Source organism: Ambystoma mexicanum, chromosome 8, assembly GCF_040938575.1.
Source record: "Ambystoma mexicanum isolate Mex_15411 chromosome 8, UKY_AmexF1_1, whole genome shotgun sequence".
Lineage (NCBI taxonomy): Eukaryota > Metazoa > Chordata > Amphibia > Caudata > Ambystomatidae > Ambystoma > Ambystoma mexicanum.
In genome coordinates this window covers 425,999,022-426,015,098 of record NC_090929.1, presented here as the reverse complement: position 1 = coordinate 426,015,098, position 16,077 = coordinate 425,999,022, and the positions used below count along the sequence as shown (strand labels likewise).

The 16,077-nt window shown below is 42.9% G+C and overlaps 1 protein-coding gene across 1 annotated transcript in view; it reads right to left on the bottom strand.

Moving 5' to 3' along the window:
- The window catches only part of MASP2 (MBL associated serine protease 2), a 345,387-nt gene that overhangs the window by 41,266 nt on the left and 288,044 nt on the right, over positions 1 to 16,077 (bottom strand). Inside the window, exon 10 of the mRNA XM_069609941.1 lies at positions 6,719 to 6,793. Coding sequence (XP_069466042.1) covers positions 6,719 to 6,793 — 75 coding nt within the window. The remainder of the gene's footprint in view (positions 1 to 6,718; positions 6,794 to 16,077) is intronic.

Below are 16,077 nucleotides of genomic sequence, written 5' to 3'. Positions count from 1 at the left end.
ACATTCCTTTTGCAACGCTCTTCAATGGTGGAGTCATTGTCTCAACCTCACTCAGAGTGCGCCCTTTCGCCTTCCAGATTATCAGATAATGGTCATCACAGATGCTTTGCTGAGGGTTGGGGAGGTCACGCAGGCGAATTCCATGCAGGAGGTCTGTGGTCGGCCAAAGAAAAGACTTGCCACATCAGAATCCAAAACACCACTCGTAGCTCCAGGACATTGAGGTCCTTCAAGCCTCAGCTGCAGATCCACGTGGTTCACATCTTCATGGACAACACCACCAGCATGTTCTATATTGGTAAGCAGGGAGGGACCCACTTGCTTATTCTATAAGCAGAAGCACAAGCATTATGGTCATGGGTGCTGACGCGCAACATGTTCCTGATTCCCTTCTATTTACCAGAGATCCACAATGTAATAGTGAACTCCCTCAGCAGGGAAATCAGATCCTGGCATGAATGGGAGCTTCAACAAGACCAGACTCTGCATCTCTTCTCCAAGTGGGGACACCCAGAGATTGATCTGTTCGCAATGACGACCAACAAGAAAAGCCAAAAGTTTGCTTGCAGCTTTCCCGAAACGGGAAGCCTAGGAGACATGTTCTCGTTCCCATGGGAAGGAATGTCCCTCTACGCTTTCCGCCAATTCTGCTTCTAACTCTAGTTCTTAGTGCACTCAATCAACAACACGGTAAGATGATTCTGGTGGCCCTGGAACATTTGGTACTCAGACCTGTTTCACCTGTCGGTGGCTTCCTACATCAGGTTGCCACTGCTCTCCAACCTTCTCTCCAGAGAAGGCAGGTCCGTGCTACACAACGACCCAGCGTCCCTCTACTTGTCGGCCTGGCTTCTGCAGCCCTAGAGTTCAGAACTATACGGCTATCTCCAGACTGCTGAGACATTTGGCCATGGCCTGGGCACCATCTACACTGTCCTGCTACAAGAGCAAATGGACACGCTTGACTGTCTGGTGTACAGGTCACTGTCTAGACCCATTGCATGTTCAGGCAGCAAACGTCTTACCATGCCTCCTGTCATTGGCCAATGCTCATTTAGCACACTCTTCTATCAAGGTGCACTTAGTAGCTATTTCACGCTATATGTGTTCCCCAGGTCCTCCTTCTCTTTGGTCCCATAGGTTGGTAAAATAATTCCTCAAAGCACTGTTTTGCGCTTTTTCCCCTGTCCGAGCTCCTGCTCCAGCTTGGTAACTCAACATGGTCCTCTCCAAGCTGATGGGACTTTCTTTCGATCCTCTGCACAGAGCCCCTTTCAAGTTTTTCTCCTGGGAAACCACATTCTTAATTGCCATTACTTATGCCAGACGGGTAAGCGAACAACAGGCCCTCTCCTACTTGACCTTTCATCAGTCTAAGGTGGTCCTTCGCACAAACCCTTCGTTCATGCTAAAGGTTCCTTCATCATTCAACCTTAAGGAACCCTTGATTCTGCCGGTGTTATTTGGCTCTCCCTCGCCTCCTGCAGAATGATCCTTGTATTCCGTGGATGTAGCCAGAGCACTCAAGTTCTATGTGGCTCGCAATAAATAATTCCGCAGGTCATCACAATTGTTTGTAGCTTTTGGATCTTCCAGCAATGCCATGGCCTCTGACTCTGCCCAAGGTGACCTTACCAATTTTTACACTCCAGCTCTAGCCCTCATCCTATTGCTCTTGTTCCCCCTTCTCCTTCCCCAACCTCTGCTGCCCTTTCCTCCTTGCTCTCTCTCTTTCTCTCTCGCCTCTTTCTACAATCTCTCTCCACCATCTAATACCCACTGTCAGTAAAGCCATCCTCAACCCCACAAAGTTAGTGGAGCCTGACTGCCTTCTATACTGTGTGTAGGGTGATTGGGGCAGTAGGGGCTCTGGCTGACTGACCCGTTTGCTCTTGGTTTTCCCTTGCCCTGATTGGCCCAGACCCTGTTTGCCCCCCTCCTCCTCCTTATGTGGGTAGCCCATTCCTATTACTTCCAGGTCAGGGGAGTTTCCTAGTGGTCTAGTTTGTGTGCCCACCATGGTAGGGTCAGACAGGACAGCCATGGGAGCCCAATGAACTAGTGATCATCCTGGAAACTGTATAGGCAATCTCTCTTTTCCCTTTTCATTTGCAGGGTATTGAGAGCTGTGGTTCACACTTGTACCCCAGTTCAAATGCCTGATCCCTGTTTCGGTTATAGGCTTAGCTTCAGAATACAGTCTGCGGTCCATGTCAGGCTTTGTTGCTCAGGCGCACACTAAACTGGCACACCCTCTCCCTACATCGACTTATAGACTTCGGGTAGTGTAAGAGGCACATATTTGTCTATCCTCAGCTGTCTGGGTGTGTGAATGTGAGCTTTCTTACTTAGCTCTGATCTTCTGCCAGCTATCTGTAGGACGCACCTGTGCTCTAGCTCTCTTTCCAATCTGGGAAGGACTACACCCCTTCACCACAATCTTGTCCCGTTTTGGCTCTATAACATAAGGACTTTTGTAAGGCTGACAGGATTACAAAGTTATTGCTCCTCTCTAGTTCAAGCCTGTTACCTTCTATGCTATGTTGATTGAAAGAGTGCATTCAGGTCTCTGCTGCCCAGGATTTGGCGTTGGCAGTGTGTTCTGCAGTGGAGTACAGTAGAGATCCTTCTTAAGGCCAACTGCCTACTTTCTGTTATGTCAGGAAACAATCTTTTAGATGAAGCGATCACAACATAAACTGTCTGCCAGGTACAACGTCCTTTCATCGCCAGGCATTTCAAAGTCTGCATTTTAAACGTGTAAAGAATAACGAAAAAGTTCATTGAATTTCTTTTGGGGGTGGGAGAGGGCAAATAAGTGGTTGGGGGGGCGGGTATAGTTACAAATAGGTAGGGAGGAGGGGTTGGGGAGAGCCACCGCCCAAGGAAAAAAAAGTTCAATTACTTTTTCGTTATTTTATGCACGTTTGAAATGCAGGCTTTGAAATGCCTGGCGATGACAGGACATAGAACCATCTGCCAACTAGACACAAGTGATGGAAGGCTGTAACGAGGAATTTTGGTTTCAATGATAAAATCGGGTTTCACCCAAGTTGTTTGTAGTCACCTGATGGGAAGCACTTAGTCTGGTCTGTAATATGAATGTTTCAGGAGACACAACATTTCTACATGGGGTCTTGTGAAATGGTATAGTTAACATATGAAATATAAGCAGGTAGTTCAAGCGCATCTTACAAAAAATGTTGATGAAAAAAGAGCTGAAGCTCCGGTGTTAGCAGGGGGCATAATGGACTTAAGACAAGTTACCACTTGCTGCAGCCCATGTACCTCTAATCCCTAGGGTTTGAATGCCATTAAATGATTGCAAATTCACAAGTGAAATTTAAAAACTCTGCCTGAGCATAAACACCTCATTGGAGTAAAGGCAATTGGTAAAGTAGTGGCAGGTGGTGAATGTTTTAATTGGAAGGGCGTAAATCTTTGACTCGAATATGCATCAGTTACCTAGGATAGCAAGGGACCCAAATCACCCCATGAGGGTTCGGTGGAGGTTGTCCCCTCGAGATAAAAAAAAAAAGAACTGGGGTAAAACGATGCATTTTCTTGCACACTGTGAAAAAGTGGGTAAAACACTACGTTTTTCATCAATTTTGCATAGAGCCCTGGAAAAAATCCAATCCATGTAAGTCAACAGTGCACAGGAGCTTTTCCGCCAAAGCATTTTCAGTATGCCTTTACCCACAATGTATGCATGTATAAACAACATTTTCATGCTGGCTGTACACATACATATTCATACAGACTTCACCAATGGATGTCATTATTACCATTTACCATATAAGTAACTTGCTCCTGTTGGCTTTTGCCAGTAAAAATACCATGCTTCAGTAAGAAAGTATAGCTAAACTGACACTATACAACTAAAGTATGCCAGTTTAGCTACGTAACAGCAGTCATGTTGGCTTTACCCTTGATGCCCAATAAAAATTCTGTGACACAGTAAGAAGGCATAATTAGACTGGCTGCACCAAAGTATGCCAGTCCAGCTATGGCATAGCACTCATGTTTACTTTACTCTTGATGCCCAGAATTAATGCCCGTGCCGCCAGTAGCAGCCCCCTAAATAAGAAGGCTGCTCCACCTCATCCACTCTGGGCAGGGCAGGTACACACTGCATCTTTTCTAGCCCACCGCGGGAGCACTCAAAGCCAGAGACACAGGAGTTCTTTTACCCCTGGTGGCAGTGGAAACCCTCTGCGATCAATCTGGGCAGGAAGCCTCTTCCACTATTCTGGCTTTATTCCTGCTAAGCCTCACGAGCACCCTCCCAACTGAGGGGCCAGCCATAACGATGCCGCAGGCAGTGTCTCGGGCCTCTCTGCAGGCCTGTTTATTCATCTTTTGCAGCAGGCTGCTTCCATTTAGTCTCCCCGAGGTGGGAAATATTCAAGCCAATGCAGTATGAGCTACGCCTCTGCCTCTTTCCTTCGTCCTCCAGGTGGCGCTTACATTCAGTGGCATGCAAGAGTTGGGGAACTCATTTGTGAAGATCACCGACACCGGGACTGACACCGGCGGTGGGCTGATGGCGGTCCTCGCGGTTGCCATGCCAGGAAGGCTGATGGATCCATGGTGTGCCGGGGAGACCCGTGGATCCTTGCTGTGTCTTGAGGGCTGTGGGGAGGCCACACGCCTCGTTGTGGCCACCATTTTCGCCCTTAGTGCTGTGCTCGCCCCGACTTCATCAACACTGGTGGCAAGCTTCGTGCCACCATCTTGGCCCTGAGTGCCGTGCTCGCTACGGCTTCATCAACACTGCTGGCACACTTCGCCACACAAGTCACGCGGCAGGGGCTGGCTGTGTCCCTTGTTGTGGCCACCATCTTGGACTTTTGTGCTCTGCGCGCCACAGCTTCATTAACGCTATTAGCCCGCTTTGCCACACCACTCTAGCTCCTCCACGAGTGCACTTGGCCATTTTGGCAGCATAGCAGAGGCAGGTCGAGCCCTCCTTTTCTTCGGGATCGGCGGGGGCGCAGGATCCCATCCTTGTTGCCAGTTGTTAAGGGGCCTTGTGGTCCCGGGCTCTGGTAGTGAAGGGCTCTGCAGGGCAGGCACACTGCCTGCTGCACAGCACTGGTGCCGCACGACATATGATACAGGAGGCAGGAGTCATGGTGGTAGAAGACTGGCGCCCGGGCGGCTGTGCACACCTTTTATTGACTTGATGACACGTCTCCCACGTGTCACCTTACACGTGATTTTTGCACGAGTCCAGGAAGGACTTAAGTCACAGCAGTCAGCAAACACTTTAGCTGTTAGTGTGCAATGACTGCTAACAGCTTTAAATAACCCAAGCATTGTGGGTCAGCCAGACTAAGGAAAACAAAACTAACTTTAATTTAAAAGAAATGACAGGTAAATTAAAATAAACTGCTGCAAAAATGTTTTTCTAGTGGAAATTTGTTGCCCTAAGCCTGGATCTAGTTGGCCTTATTGTAAATATATCACTCTTCTCAACATAGCCTCTTGAAAGGTGACCCAACAGCTTCAACATTATCTGGCATCATGAATACGACACTACTTTTTTTAAAAATGTTATTAGCATTTAGCTTCAAGAGAAGCTTTTTACCATTTACAGTTTAATTTAAAAGAAAATTCCATGACAGTAAAAACACAAAATACAGACAATTCATCTCGAAAGAACGAAAAAAAGAGGAGAGAAAAAAACCAAACAAAACAAAGGAAGAAAAATATAAAATTATTGAGAACTGAAAACCAAAGATAAACAGCAGCTCTTACTGTCACAAGGTGCAAAATAAGATCTTGTCAATCTAAATTCACTTGTTGTCTTCAAATTTTTTGAAAATGATTGATACCATCTCTACCCAGGCAAAAGTTACAGATAGCCTTGAAGCCTGTAGCAGTTGTCTCTAAATGTATTTCTTCGTTAAAGTTCGATTGTTCACGAAAAATCTGGCTAATAGGTTACGTTGGATATCCATAATGCCCTGACAGCTATTAATAAGATGACGCAGCGTTTCCATTTGATGACCAGAGAGCCTGCATTTGTAGTTTCTAATGCTCTGTGGTTTCCTGCCTTCAAGAATTTATTTTGTCGGGAAAATGTTTAGGCTCAATCTCAGAAATTGTTGTCACAGCACAGCCGAAGGGAACTTGCTCAAATACAACAGAGTTGAGCCACGCTTATTCAGGGCTACACAGTACTTCCCATAAAGTTTAGATGACTGTGCTGTCTTGGACGAGTCAATCCAGTAATACTCATAGAGACGTTTTTTCACAAGATCAGGATTTTCGATGAGTAATGTTTCTGTAGTGTCTAGTGACACTACTGCACATGTTTCTTGACTCCATTGTCAGTTCTGCATGCATTCTCTTTCCTGCTGGGCCTATTCTGTCCAACCTGCCTTTTGGTTTAAGGGTGTTCGATATAACTGTTTCTGGTTGTTCACAGTTGTTTTTTGCAGATTGTAATGTATTCTATTGTCCGTTTGTATTTGCCTAGCAAGTTCCAAGTGTCTGCTTTCTTTTTGCAGGACTTTTTATAAATGTAAGGTCACCCGGCTAGAAAATGTAAGATAAACTTGTCCATTCTGATTTTTATGCTAAGGTGGGAGCAAAGACTGTTTCAGAAGTGATCTTGACAACACACGAGTGGCTGTTTAATTTTGTGAATGCTGTTTAATTGGGTCTGTTTCCCTGTCTTCAATATAATATGTGTTACAATGAACATTACCTGGGTCGCAGATAGGGAGTGCTTTTCCACTTGTGATACTTTCCCAGAAACCAGCTGCACCACAGCGGTAAGTACCTGAAATAAATTCAAGAAGAAAAGTGAGCAGCGCTGCTGAGTTTGGAAAAGCACATACTGGGGCCGGAGCCATTAACGCAAAACACTCCTAGCAATGGCCAACATTGACTTAATCTATAGGACACACAAGCATACAACACTATGGAGGAATAGAACAGGATATTCTAGCTCTTGACATCACAGTGGATGTGAAGGTTTCAAAGCAGAATACAATAGGGTCAGAAGATTGCAGCGGCATGTGGAGGGAGATTGGGCTGTTAGAGCACTATACAATTTTGCTCGGGTGTTTAAACATGCTAGAGTGGTCACAACAGGACATACTGGTTGTCTAAATGAGAAAGAAGCATTTAGGGGGAGACCGGGACATGGGTCACATACATGTTGAATTTCTCTTCTGCTACCAAGTCTGATCTCAGGTCGGTCTTCGTACTAACATCCACTCTATATTTAGTACAAATGACATAAGGGAAGCCAAGACTCCCTGATCACTCTGATATTGATTCCAATATCTTTGCAGACCTCTTCCATTCAGACATGCGCTATGTGATCCAGTTTGTTGGCTCACTTTGCCAAATTGGTTGGTTCCAGTGTCGAGCATTGTTCCTCCAATTCTGGGTTCTGGGGCAGTGTGAGTGACAACCTCCTGTCTCTGTGGTAGAGGACCTGGTAAGAAATTCTTCTTCTGCATCAAGGTCTACTGCTAACATACTATGAGCATCATTCATCAGCAAACAAATGTTTCAGGTGTGGCTAGTTACAACAATCAGGGCATCTGATTAGAAAAAAAATAATAAAATGGTGGCCCAGTGTATTAGGTAATGTATCAATTATGTCACACACGAACACTTATGAGAGCGAAGGATTATTTCTCTTGACACTAATTTTATTTATCATTTAATGTGTATGCTACCATTTCCCTAAGTGTAAGAACACCCTATCCCTGTGGGGTGTCCCTGTCCCTAGGTCGAAGGTCGTGTGCCGCCTATCTAATAGAAAATGGAAGAAGAAATACTGTCTCTGCATCTACAATGTATGCAGTTACAACAATTATCAAAGGTTAAAAGAGTTGAAACAGGTCTGCCTTGCTATCATGGACATTTCATGGAGGAAGTGTTTCCTTAGAGCGCTAGGGACGTGTTTTATTCACCCTCCAAGAAGTGTGTACATGGTGTGCAGACCAGATGGTAGAGTTAAGTTCAACACAATGTCATAAAAGTAACTTTAAAATTATTCATAATGAAACAAATAGCAAACAGAGATATGACGGGACCTAGAAATTATACATAGGCTAGGTACCCTTGTTTTTCAATGTTTCTTTTTGTGTTTAGCACCTAATGCGATTGGCAGAAGAAGCCACTCATGATGGGGAGGAGCTGTGCCCTCCAATACCAACTGTTCAATTGAATGCTGTATCCCGTATTTCCTTCAGGGATATCGTACATAAGGGTGGTAGACCGGTTTAGATGACATATTGATTCCCGTCACCTTCATCAGGACTTGTCGTTTGGGTACGTCTTATCAGACCGCCTTGTCCATCAGATGTGGTGGTGTTTAGAGGGAAATTTTAAAATAGCTATTTTGGCCTGGGTATTTTAGCATCCATTTCTTTTACATGCAAATGCAATAACGTTTGTACAGGATCAGGTGTAGCTAGACCATGTATGTTTGGATTAAACAAAGCTAACTTTAACAGAAAGTTGCTGAACCATTAATGGAGATATTAAACAAAGAGGGGCCAGGGCACACCCCTGCCTTGCTGGTTGGTCTGGTAACTGCATCAAGTAAAATAATATCACCCTGGACTTTTGTCTCCCTTCTTTATCAAATAAAATGCTACAGAACTGTTCTTTTTCAATCGTTATGTATTTAGTGAGATTCAAATAGAGTCTGAAGCATTGGTGTATTCTGTTGGGTCCTTATCTGAACCTGGTATGAACTGGTGAAATTATGTTCTTTTTATCAAGACGCCAATGGAAGTGGGTTAAGGAGAATTGTACTCAATTTCAATCTAGCCAAAACAAAGGAGTCATCTATTATAACCCCTTTTTATGAAGGAGCTTGAAAATAGAATTGCGGTTTTCAATGCCTCAAGTATCAAATCCATTTGAAGAACAGCATTAACACGTGTTGCTGGGAATGGAACCCATATTATTCATATTGCATCATGCTCTATCAAGGCACAGTTGCAAAAAGTGTGTACAAAATAGTCTATGCTTATATTTATTTTGTCCCAGAACCTCCATGCTCAAGTCAGGATCCTCGAATAAGATTAGGGAAGATAATCTGATAATACTGCATCTGTGCTGTGTGGATGTAAATGGCACACCAAATTAATATTTGCAAATTTGCCGTTTTGGGACTATGCAGCGGGTGAGAGCTGCGGAACATGAGTGGGAGATCCTGTGCTTGTCACCGTCATTTCAAATATTGGTCTAGACATAACGCAACCTTTGACCCAGAAGAAGACCTGTTGTCTCTGTGAGTGACCTTTGGTTGGTTTGTTTATTTTTGTGTGTATTCTATTACTGGCAGGCCTAACTAAAAACTAAGGGCACCTCTTCACTCTCTACGGTGGTGAGGCGGTAGACAAACCACGCTACCCATTTGCAGAGCTCTGGTCCAGCTGAGCACATTGTGCTGTATGAGGATGTGCTTAAACTCATCTATGCATCTAGCAGCTTCTTGCACACAACGTTGGTTGTCAAGTGCTTTGGACAGTCGCCTCTGAAGGAGGTGCAGTTGAGAGATGAGTTTGAATATCAACTCCACCGTCACCTTTTGAATTGGTCCTGTGTTTTTTTATTTTGTAACTGTCTTTTACCGTAACATACATGCTGTAGTCAGTGTGGGCCACAAACAGTTCCAGAGGCTTGCTTGGCAGGTGATTTGTGACCATGCGTTAACATTCAACTGGGAGAGCAATTGCCCTAACAGTGAGGCATTTCCAGGGTTGGTGTCCTGTGTAACAACAATTGACAGACACAGGCGTGAAGCCCCTTGAAATCCAACACTGCTTTTCAATTTCCACTTTATAAACAGATAGTTTTTAATTAGCACAGAATTAAAATACAAAGCACCTTCATTTTTTTATTTTGGTGATTTGGGCATCTTTTTGTTATTTGTCAGTAGCACCAGCCTAGCATGTGAAATGACCACCCAAGTCGCTCAAGTCATCATTGTCTTCCAAAGGATGACCTAGCATGTGGTTGACTCTACCTCTGCCCAATTATCCTCAGGGGTTGTTATTTAATTAATAGCAGGGCTTTTGTTAATAGTATTAAGTGTGTTTGTGGCAGACACAACTTACACACCCAAGGTTTCAAATACCAAACTAATTGGGTAGGAGGACCGAATGGGGTACAGGAATGATTGATAAATGAGTGGTGGGCTGGCAGTTCCAAGGTAGCTGGCAGTTCTGTTCGAGGATGTACGGGGTGCTGGGGCACACATCAAGAAATGCAGGGATCCTGCTTGTGGCCCTTCAGGCTGGGAATGTTCCTTGATGATATATTGTAAGTCTGTGCATTATCAGGTGCTTCTGTTGCACTGTCTTCTTTAGCAGGCGCACGTTGTTCCTCGAGGTGCGCAAATGCTGCTTCTGTGCACACAATTCAAACTCAATGCTCTGCATCAAAGAAGGCAGGTTGCAAGGGCATTCCTGCAGAAGCCAGACTTTTTCGCGTGTTCCTGAAAGTCCTTCTTGATAAGACCTCCAGACTGGCTGATCAAAGCAAATTACTATTTATTTTTAAAAACATTTTTTTAAACTCTTTATTTCTTAATTTCAACAAGATACAATAAACAACAGAATTAACATCATAGGTCATTGAAATTGCAAAATACACAACAGCGGAAGACAAATATAACAGAATTCCAAACCATAACTCTGCATTCCACCACATTAAACTTTAGACTGACCCAAAACAAAACCAGATGCACCAAACAAATGACAACAGACAAGTAGGACCACACAAAACAACCACACAAACAACACAAACCCCTCCCCTATATTTATGTCCCTTGAAAATAGACCATTTCACTCCACTCCAAAACCCAATCTAGCATCATCCATAAAGATCAATAAATCTCCCCCACATTTCTTCATAAAGGGTTTCCTTGTTTTGTTTACAAAACATCATTTTCTCAAATCTTGATAAAACTCTAACATCTAAAATCCATTCCTCCACCATCGGCTTCTTCCGTGTCTTACAGACCCTCAACACCTGTTTAGCCGCCACCAACAAAACTTTGATTACCCCACATGATATCACCCAATTTACATCCCGTCCACCACTGTACAATAGTAAGATGACCGCTAAGGGATTGCGTGAGTAAACAATGTCCCAAATTTGGTTGATCCTATCAATAACCTCCCTCCAAAAACTCACCACCCTTTCACAATACCACAACATATCTACCAAAGTACCTTGTTCTTTCCCACAACCCCAAAACCAATCATCACCAACCCAATTTACACATACGTACAGGGGTCCAATATATTCTGTTCAATATCCTTTGATGTATATATCGTAACTGCAAATCCACTTTGGCAGTCGTCGGCACTCTCCAAATCTTTTCCCATTCTCTTGGCGTTAGTTCCCTACCCATCTCTTCTGTCCATGATAACCTTAGCTTTTCCTACAAATCTAACCATTGCCCTTCAGGTTGCATAATCTGCATAAATTTAGACACTTTTTGAAATCCAATTTCCAAAATATTAAAATTCTCTGGCTTCTTCAAAAATGGAGCACCCAACATGCCTCTCCATTCTGATAGTAGAGTTACCAAAATATCATAACTTCGTAATTCCCTGTTCCTCAACCCACATTTCTCAACTAAACTTGCAAAAGGTACTACCCCTGCATCACTCCACACATCACCAATAGTCAAAACACCCCTCTGAACCCAACTTTTCCAATTCAGTACCTTATTATTAAACTGCAGACCAGGATTATGCCAAAGGGACGCCTCTTCATAAAGATATAGACCTTGTCCAGTTCCCACTATCCACAACGACAATGCTTCTTTAGTAGCCAATACCGACTTCAAACACTGCACCTTCCTAGGCAACTTTCCAAAAGAAAACAAACATTTAATATCATAAGGCAAAAAGCCGCTGCTACTCAGTTTGTACCCACCACGGCACCTGGTCCAGAACTTCACCAATCAGACACTTTCTTTAACAAAAAACCACTACCATAATTTTTTAACACCGAGTACCCAAAACCCCCATCTTTAACTTTCCGGGCCATAATATACCGAGGAATCTTGGCCCTATTCCCAAATCCCCACAAAAAATCCTGAAACAATCTGTCTATACATGCTAACGCTCCCTTTGTAAAATGCAAAGGCAGAGATTGAACAACATACAGAACCTTTGGCAGCAAAATCATTTTAATAGCATTCATGTTACCCCAAAGAGTTAGATTGACACATCCCCATCTCATAATATCCCACCTAAGAACCTCAATGATTTTATCCACATTATAATTTACTAACTTTCTAAAATCCTGAGTAATATAGATAGCCAAATATTTCATTCTAGAATATTCCCATTTACAATGCCACCCCAGCAGATTCTCACATCCATGCGAAGCTCTCACCGGAAATACCACCGTTTTATCCCAATTGATCTGATACCCAGATAGCTTACCCACTTCCTCAAAGACCTCCTTCAATACATGACCCCCTACACAAGATCATTCAAGATGACCACTACATCATCCGCATAAGCCAGAGCTTTAACTTCCCTATCTCCCACAGCAAACCCTCTCATACACCTCATCTGACGAATATACGCTAACAAGGGCTCCAATAACAAATTAAATAACAGTGGCGACAAAGGGCAACCTTGTCGTGTGCCTCTAGACAACCAAAATAAAGTAGAAAACCCCTTGTTTACCCGCACCTTTGCCGATATGCCATTCTGAAGTGCTTGAATAGCATTAATAAAGAAAGGACCAAAACCTAATTTCGACAGTGTATAATTCAGGAAGCCCCAATTCACCCTATCAAAGGCCTTCTCAGCGTCTAAAAAGATTAACAAAATATCCTTTATCTCTGAGTCTGGCAGACTCAGAATTTCTAACAGTGTTCGAATATTAACTTATCCATACCTTCTCCCCATGAATCCAGTCTGAGATCGCTCCAGTAACTCACCCATATATTTTTTGAGCCTCACCATCAGTATTTTGGTAGAGATTTTTAGGTCTACATTAAGTAAGGAAATAGGCCGATAAATATTGCACCTAATTGCATCCTTTCCAGGTTTCGGGATCACCGGGATTATTGCCTCCTTCATTGAATCACATAACCTTCTCTCCCTCAAAAAACAGTTATATAACTCACATAAAACCGGTGCCAACACTTCACTATATTTTTGATAAAATTCCACTGTCAAACCATCCATCACCGGAGATGTACCCTTATTAATTTCCTCAATTACAGACAAGACCTCTAGGGTGGTAATTGGGGCCTCCATACAACATCTACCTTCCTCAAAAAGCACAGGAAGGGCAATTTTTCCAAAAAACCTATCAAAATCATCCCTTTGCGGGGCAATATTTTCCGTATACAATTTAGCATAAAATGAACGAAAACATTCACCAATTTTACCTGTCTTAATCACCATATTTCCAGATTCATCAACAATTTTTTGAATATACACCCTCTCTGAATAACTCTTCAATCTATTTGCCAATAACTTCCCTGCCCTATCCCCTTGCTCCCAGTACTTTTGCTTCATGTAATACAATCCCCACTCAACTTGTGAGTTCACCTAATTTTTCAGTACTTCCTTAACCTCCAATATCCTAAGCCTAATTTTCTCCTCTCTCGACAAAGCATCATTTCTTTGCAAATCTCCCAATTCATTTTCAAACTCTTCCAATCTAGCTTCTCCCACCCTACACATTCTCGCAGTCTAGTTAATCAGTTCCCCTCTAACCGAAGCCTTGAAAGCATCCCCCACCACCATATTGTCTGCCCTGCCATCATTTATCTCAAAGAAATTTGGTATAAAACTCATTAATGCATCAGTGGCATTTTTATTATTTAACACACAAGATTTCAACCTCCATCTACTAGACGCCAGCCTCTCAGCGGATAATCTCATTTTAGCCATAACCCTTGAGTGGTCTGAAATGTGTCGTTCCCCCATAGACACCTCTTGTATATTTTCAATTAGCCTGTCAGACACTAATATGTAATCAAGCCTAGAATAAGAATTATGTACCGGTGAGAAAAACAAGTATTCCCTTTCCCTGCAATGAAAATTCCTCCATACATCAACTAAATCATATACTTCCAAAAAATCTCGAAAATCTTTACTCGATTTCTGACCGATAAATTGACACATTGAAGACCTATCCATTTTGAAGTCAATCACACAATTAAAATCCCCTCCCCCAAAACAACCATTTCACCTCCCATATCACCAAGCATTTCCCTCAGCGAAACAAAAAAGTCCCCTCCTCCCGCACATGGGCCATATGTAGATCCAACTGTTAACAACATACCCTCATATTTAAGGTCAATTAGTATAATACGCCCCTCACCATCCATACTCACTTTTTCAACACAGGCATCCAAACCCTTCCTTAATAAGATTCCAACACCGCGGGAGTTGGGAGAGTAGCAATTCAAGAATACTTTCGTATATCTTGAATTAGTCAGAGATTAACAGTACCATCAATTAGATGCGTTTCTTGCAAAACAGCCACATCAATCTTCTCCCGCCAAAGTTTAGACAGCACCTTCTTTCTCTTTCGCATGCAATTCAACCCTTTCACATTCCAAGTACACACTGAAACAAGGCCCTTCAGAGCACACTAATACATACTATATCCTCATATGCACTCATAGTTTTTCAAACATTTACAATGTTCCATTTGAGCACGGTGATAAATGCCAAAACCATTCTATAAAGTCGAGCAACATATGTATCATCCCCCCCACACTACACATACAACAAAAGACAACATACACACATACAAAACAGTATCGATTGTAAGAAACCCAACATATCCTGGGTTTCAACAAAACACCATTATATACATAATCACAAACTATTCCAACTATCTCCCCCAGAATCCTATGCCTAACATTTACTACAAAATATCTTCCTCATATACCCCTAACAGGTTCCAGAGCCCTCACCAAACCTAACCAACCCCTGCATCGAGACCAACCACTATAAACAATAAAATCCTCCCCGCATGTCAAAACAATTCGTAACCCATGTGCACCCTTCAATCCAGTAGCCAACCCCGACCCCCATTTTGTTTTTCATAGCAAAAACCAACAAGGAGAAAAGGTGAGTACCAAAGTACCCAAAATAGTCCAAAAACATTAATAAATACAGGCATGCCCTCACAGAATAAAAAAATATATGCACCAGACACATCCACTAAACAGCAGCATCTCATTGGTAAAGTACAAGGGCTGTAATGAGATGCAATATGCACATCAATCACATCTTGAGGCGGTGAGTACACACAAATTAACGATGGCACCTAGAAAAAAGCTTGCTAGTGGGTAAAAAACATTCCCAATTCACCACACTATCAATAACCCCACCCCAGCCCACCATAAGAGCATCACTAAGAACAATGAAACACTGCAGAAACTGCCATTCCGCACTATAGTAATTAACCCCCAGCTGGCATAAACGCAACCTTACTGCAAGTACCCACAGCCTCTTGCCACTTAACATATCCTGATCAACACTAACATCCATCCCGCAATTCATAGCAAATAACATAAAAAACACACCACCCAAACGACTGCATTTCTTTTACCCGCGCATGATACAGATCTTAGCAATGCAACTCAGAAGTCAATGCAGTGTTTAGGGAGACCCCTTCCACCAAACATCACTGCTTAAACCAGCAGATCAGTACACTACCAAATTTAGGCAAAGTAGGAACATGCAAGTCAGTCCAAGACGGATCAAGTGAAACAAAAACAAACGTTATCTGTAGTTCAAACACACAATTATCTTGCCTTCTTTGCCTCTGTTAAACTATTAGCTGAGTATAAAACCTCAAAGAAAAGTCAATCAAGAGAAAAAGAAAATTGGAGCTTGATAGCAGATAAGCAAACATGCAGGGCCGGTCTTAGTCCAGATTGCATCCCAGACAGGAAGCATCATTGGTGCCCCCCTCCCCCAAAAATGACAAGACACATTTGATATTACAAATGTTGTAAATAGGGGCACTAAATAAAGAATGAGATGGAAATAAAGCCACTCAATTTATAAGCACTCTGCGTGTCCTTCACCATAC